The 2,754-nt window shown below is 43.6% G+C and overlaps 1 protein-coding gene across 1 annotated transcript; it reads left to right on the top strand.

The window, feature by feature from the left end:
- The first annotated feature begins 786 nt into the window (after positions 1–786).
- TMEM74 (transmembrane protein 74) lies at positions 787–1,701 on the top strand. The gene has a single exon (XM_036264386.1). The coding sequence runs from the start codon at positions 787–789 to the stop codon at positions 1,699–1,701; it is 915 nt and encodes a 304-aa protein (XP_036120279.1).
- The last annotated feature ends 1,053 nt before the right edge of the window (positions 1,702–2,754 follow it).

Raw genomic sequence — 2,754 nt, 5'->3', positions numbered from 1 at the left:
CAATGAGGCATGTTGTGTACACACTTCCAGGTCCAGAGCATATGGAAGCACAATGCACACACTTAGGATCTTATAACTACAGGGCTGGGTGACGAGGGTCATTGGATGTATGCAGTGTAAGGTTAGGAGAGGTGGCTGATTAATTAAGCCTGCCATCTTTCACCCACTTCTGAGCTATGCAGTGAAGATGCTGAGCCCCAGCTCCAATAAAGCCCAACCTATAGTGACATATTCATTCACCCATGGTGATGCTCAAAAGCTAATCTCTATTAGAATCTGTTCTGAATGAGACTGTAAACACTTAAAATTTAACTGAATTGTTGAGAAGTCTGTGCTTTCCCAGGTTCTCCAGAAAATCAGCAGTTCTGCTAAAAAAAGGTCCCTGCCTTTCTCATTTGTGTCTCTACAGGAAACCTGCCTTCTCATTGAGGGATCCTGTCACAGAAATGTGTGAGTCCTTGGATAAATTTGGCTTGGTGACGGCAATGCCTTCTTCACAGACACTGCTACTTCCTCCGTGCTCCTTTCTACCCTGACCCGAGTTTCCTAGTGCTAATCCCTGTGATAAGTCAGAGGATTTGCCTTTTCACACTTTCTTGATGCTAAGTATCCTCTTCTTTCTCTTACCCTTTCAGGAGGACCCGGGGTTGCAGTGTCCACACTGGCTGCAAAGGAGATGGGGGCCTCGGAAGCAAAACTCCTGGTGGTGCAGCCTTAGTTGGGTTCTTCTCTGTGCTGCTATTGGAAACATTTCTGAAAGTTGCTGAGGGATGTTGAGTAGCTCCAATGGAGCTCCACCACCTTGCTAGGAAGAGCAGCCAGGCAGCTTTGTGTGATGCTGTAGACTGGAGTCCAGGAGGGTGTCCCGCTGACCAGGCAGATGCAGCAGCCATCAGAGCTGCCCTCTGCTGCCAGAGACACTGCACATCGACACCTAGAGCAGCCGAGGGGGAAGGCTCTAAACTTAGCCCTTCTCCAGCATCCCCCTCCTCCTCTCTGCAAGACAGTGTCATTCAGCCAGACTCCATCCCACCAGGACCTCTCAACTCAGGGAACAACCAACTAACAGAACAGAAAGTCTGCGATTGCTGCAGCCAGGAACTAGAAACTTCTTTTACCTATGTAGATGAGAATGTTAACTTGGAGCAGAGGAACCGGAGCTCCCCTTCAGCAAAAGGGAGTCATCACCTGGGAGACCTTGGCTGGGGAAATCCAAATGAGTGGTCCCATGAGGCTGCCATATCCTTGATATCTGACGATGAAGATGACACAAGTTCGGAAACCACGTCTTCAGGGAAATCTGTAGACTATGGTTTCATCAGTGCCATCTTGTTCTTGGTCACTGGCATCTTGCTGGTGATCATCTCTTACGTTGTCCCACGGGAAGTGACTGTGGATCCCAACACCGTGGCAGCCCGGGAGATGGAACGCCTGGAGAAGGAGAGCGCAAGGCTGGGGGCGCACCTGGACCGGTGTGTGATTGCCGGACTCTGCCTGCTTACTCTTGGGGGGGTTGTTCTGTCCTGTTTGCTAATGATGTCTATGTGGAAGGGGGAGCTGTATCGGCGCAACAGGTTTGCCTCTTCCAGAGAGTCTGCAAAACTCTATGGTTCTTTCAGCTTCAGGATGAAAACCAGCAGTAATGAAAACACCCTGGAACTGTCCTTAGTAGAGGAAGATGCTCTGGCTGTACAGAGTTAGCTCTCATGGTGAACTTCTGAGAGTCTACCTTGGCATTTTATATGAAAAAACAAACAAAAACAAACCACGTTTCTTAACATTAACAGTGATGTTTGTTTGCCTGGCAAGAAAAGTTTATTTCCCAAACCAGCAACCTGTGACTGTTTTTGTTCTCTACTTATTTTTTATTTAGAAGAAAAGCCATGTAAGATGCATTAGGAAACCACACCTAGCTACACTTGTCCATCTAAAGAGCTGAGAATAATTAATATGTAATGGCCATTAGCTTCTACTTCTATAGCAAAATATTTCTAACAGCCCAATGTACAAATGTTTTTTTTTGTTTTTTTTTTTTACAAGATATAGGTTATTATTCTTTGGACACTAGGAGCTCCCACACATAGATCAATTATAGTCATCTATTTTGTCAAAAAGAACTTAAACACTAAGCACATAATAAGGCTTATATTTAATTCTCAAAGGCTCTTATCCATTTTCTGGCTAAATTCTTCTTCCTATAATTTGGCTACACAGTAAAATATAGGTTTTTGAGTTTGAATGTTTTGAAAATGGGAGATGTTGGTTATTTTTTTCTTTTAACCATAAAATTGTATATGTTATATTTAAAATTATTCTTGTACTCAGAAGTGGTAATCAAGTCATTAGAGTACACTTTCTGGTAAAAGAAAATTATGTAAATCATTATAAGACCAATTTGAATTTAATCCATAATGGTAGTGCCAGATGTTAGCCAGTGTTGCATGCCCATTTTCTAGATGGAGTAAAATTAGTTGCTGTTGTAAATTTCATTTCCTGTTTGTGGTTTAGCTTTGATACTGGTTACCCAAGCTGCTGAAGTCTCTCCTAGTTCTCACATCAGAGGGGCAAAGCGTAAGACATTTTAAATCTATTTCCAGACATGCAAATATCTAGGCAGGTCTGAGTCATGATTGGCTTAGGCACACTCCAAGGTGATGTTTTATTGTTTTTGTTTGGAGAAAACTTCCAATACAATTGCAGCTAGACTTGGGGACTGTGCCTAGAAGCCTGTATCACTTGCTCTGGGCCATGCAA

This window comes from Molossus molossus, unplaced genomic scaffold (genome assembly GCF_014108415.1).
Source record: "Molossus molossus isolate mMolMol1 unplaced genomic scaffold, mMolMol1.p scaffold_m16_p_16, whole genome shotgun sequence".
Lineage (NCBI taxonomy): Eukaryota > Metazoa > Chordata > Mammalia > Chiroptera > Molossidae > Molossus > Molossus molossus.
The sequence above is the reverse complement of the archived record's forward strand: the minus strand, read 5'-3'. Positions and strand labels throughout refer to the sequence as shown.

Excerpts from the sequence above, each read along its gene's own strand:
- TMEM74 (XM_036264386.1), top strand. The coding sequence starts at position 787 with ATGGAGCTCCACCACCTTGCTAGGAAGAGCAGCCAGGCAGCTTTGTGT.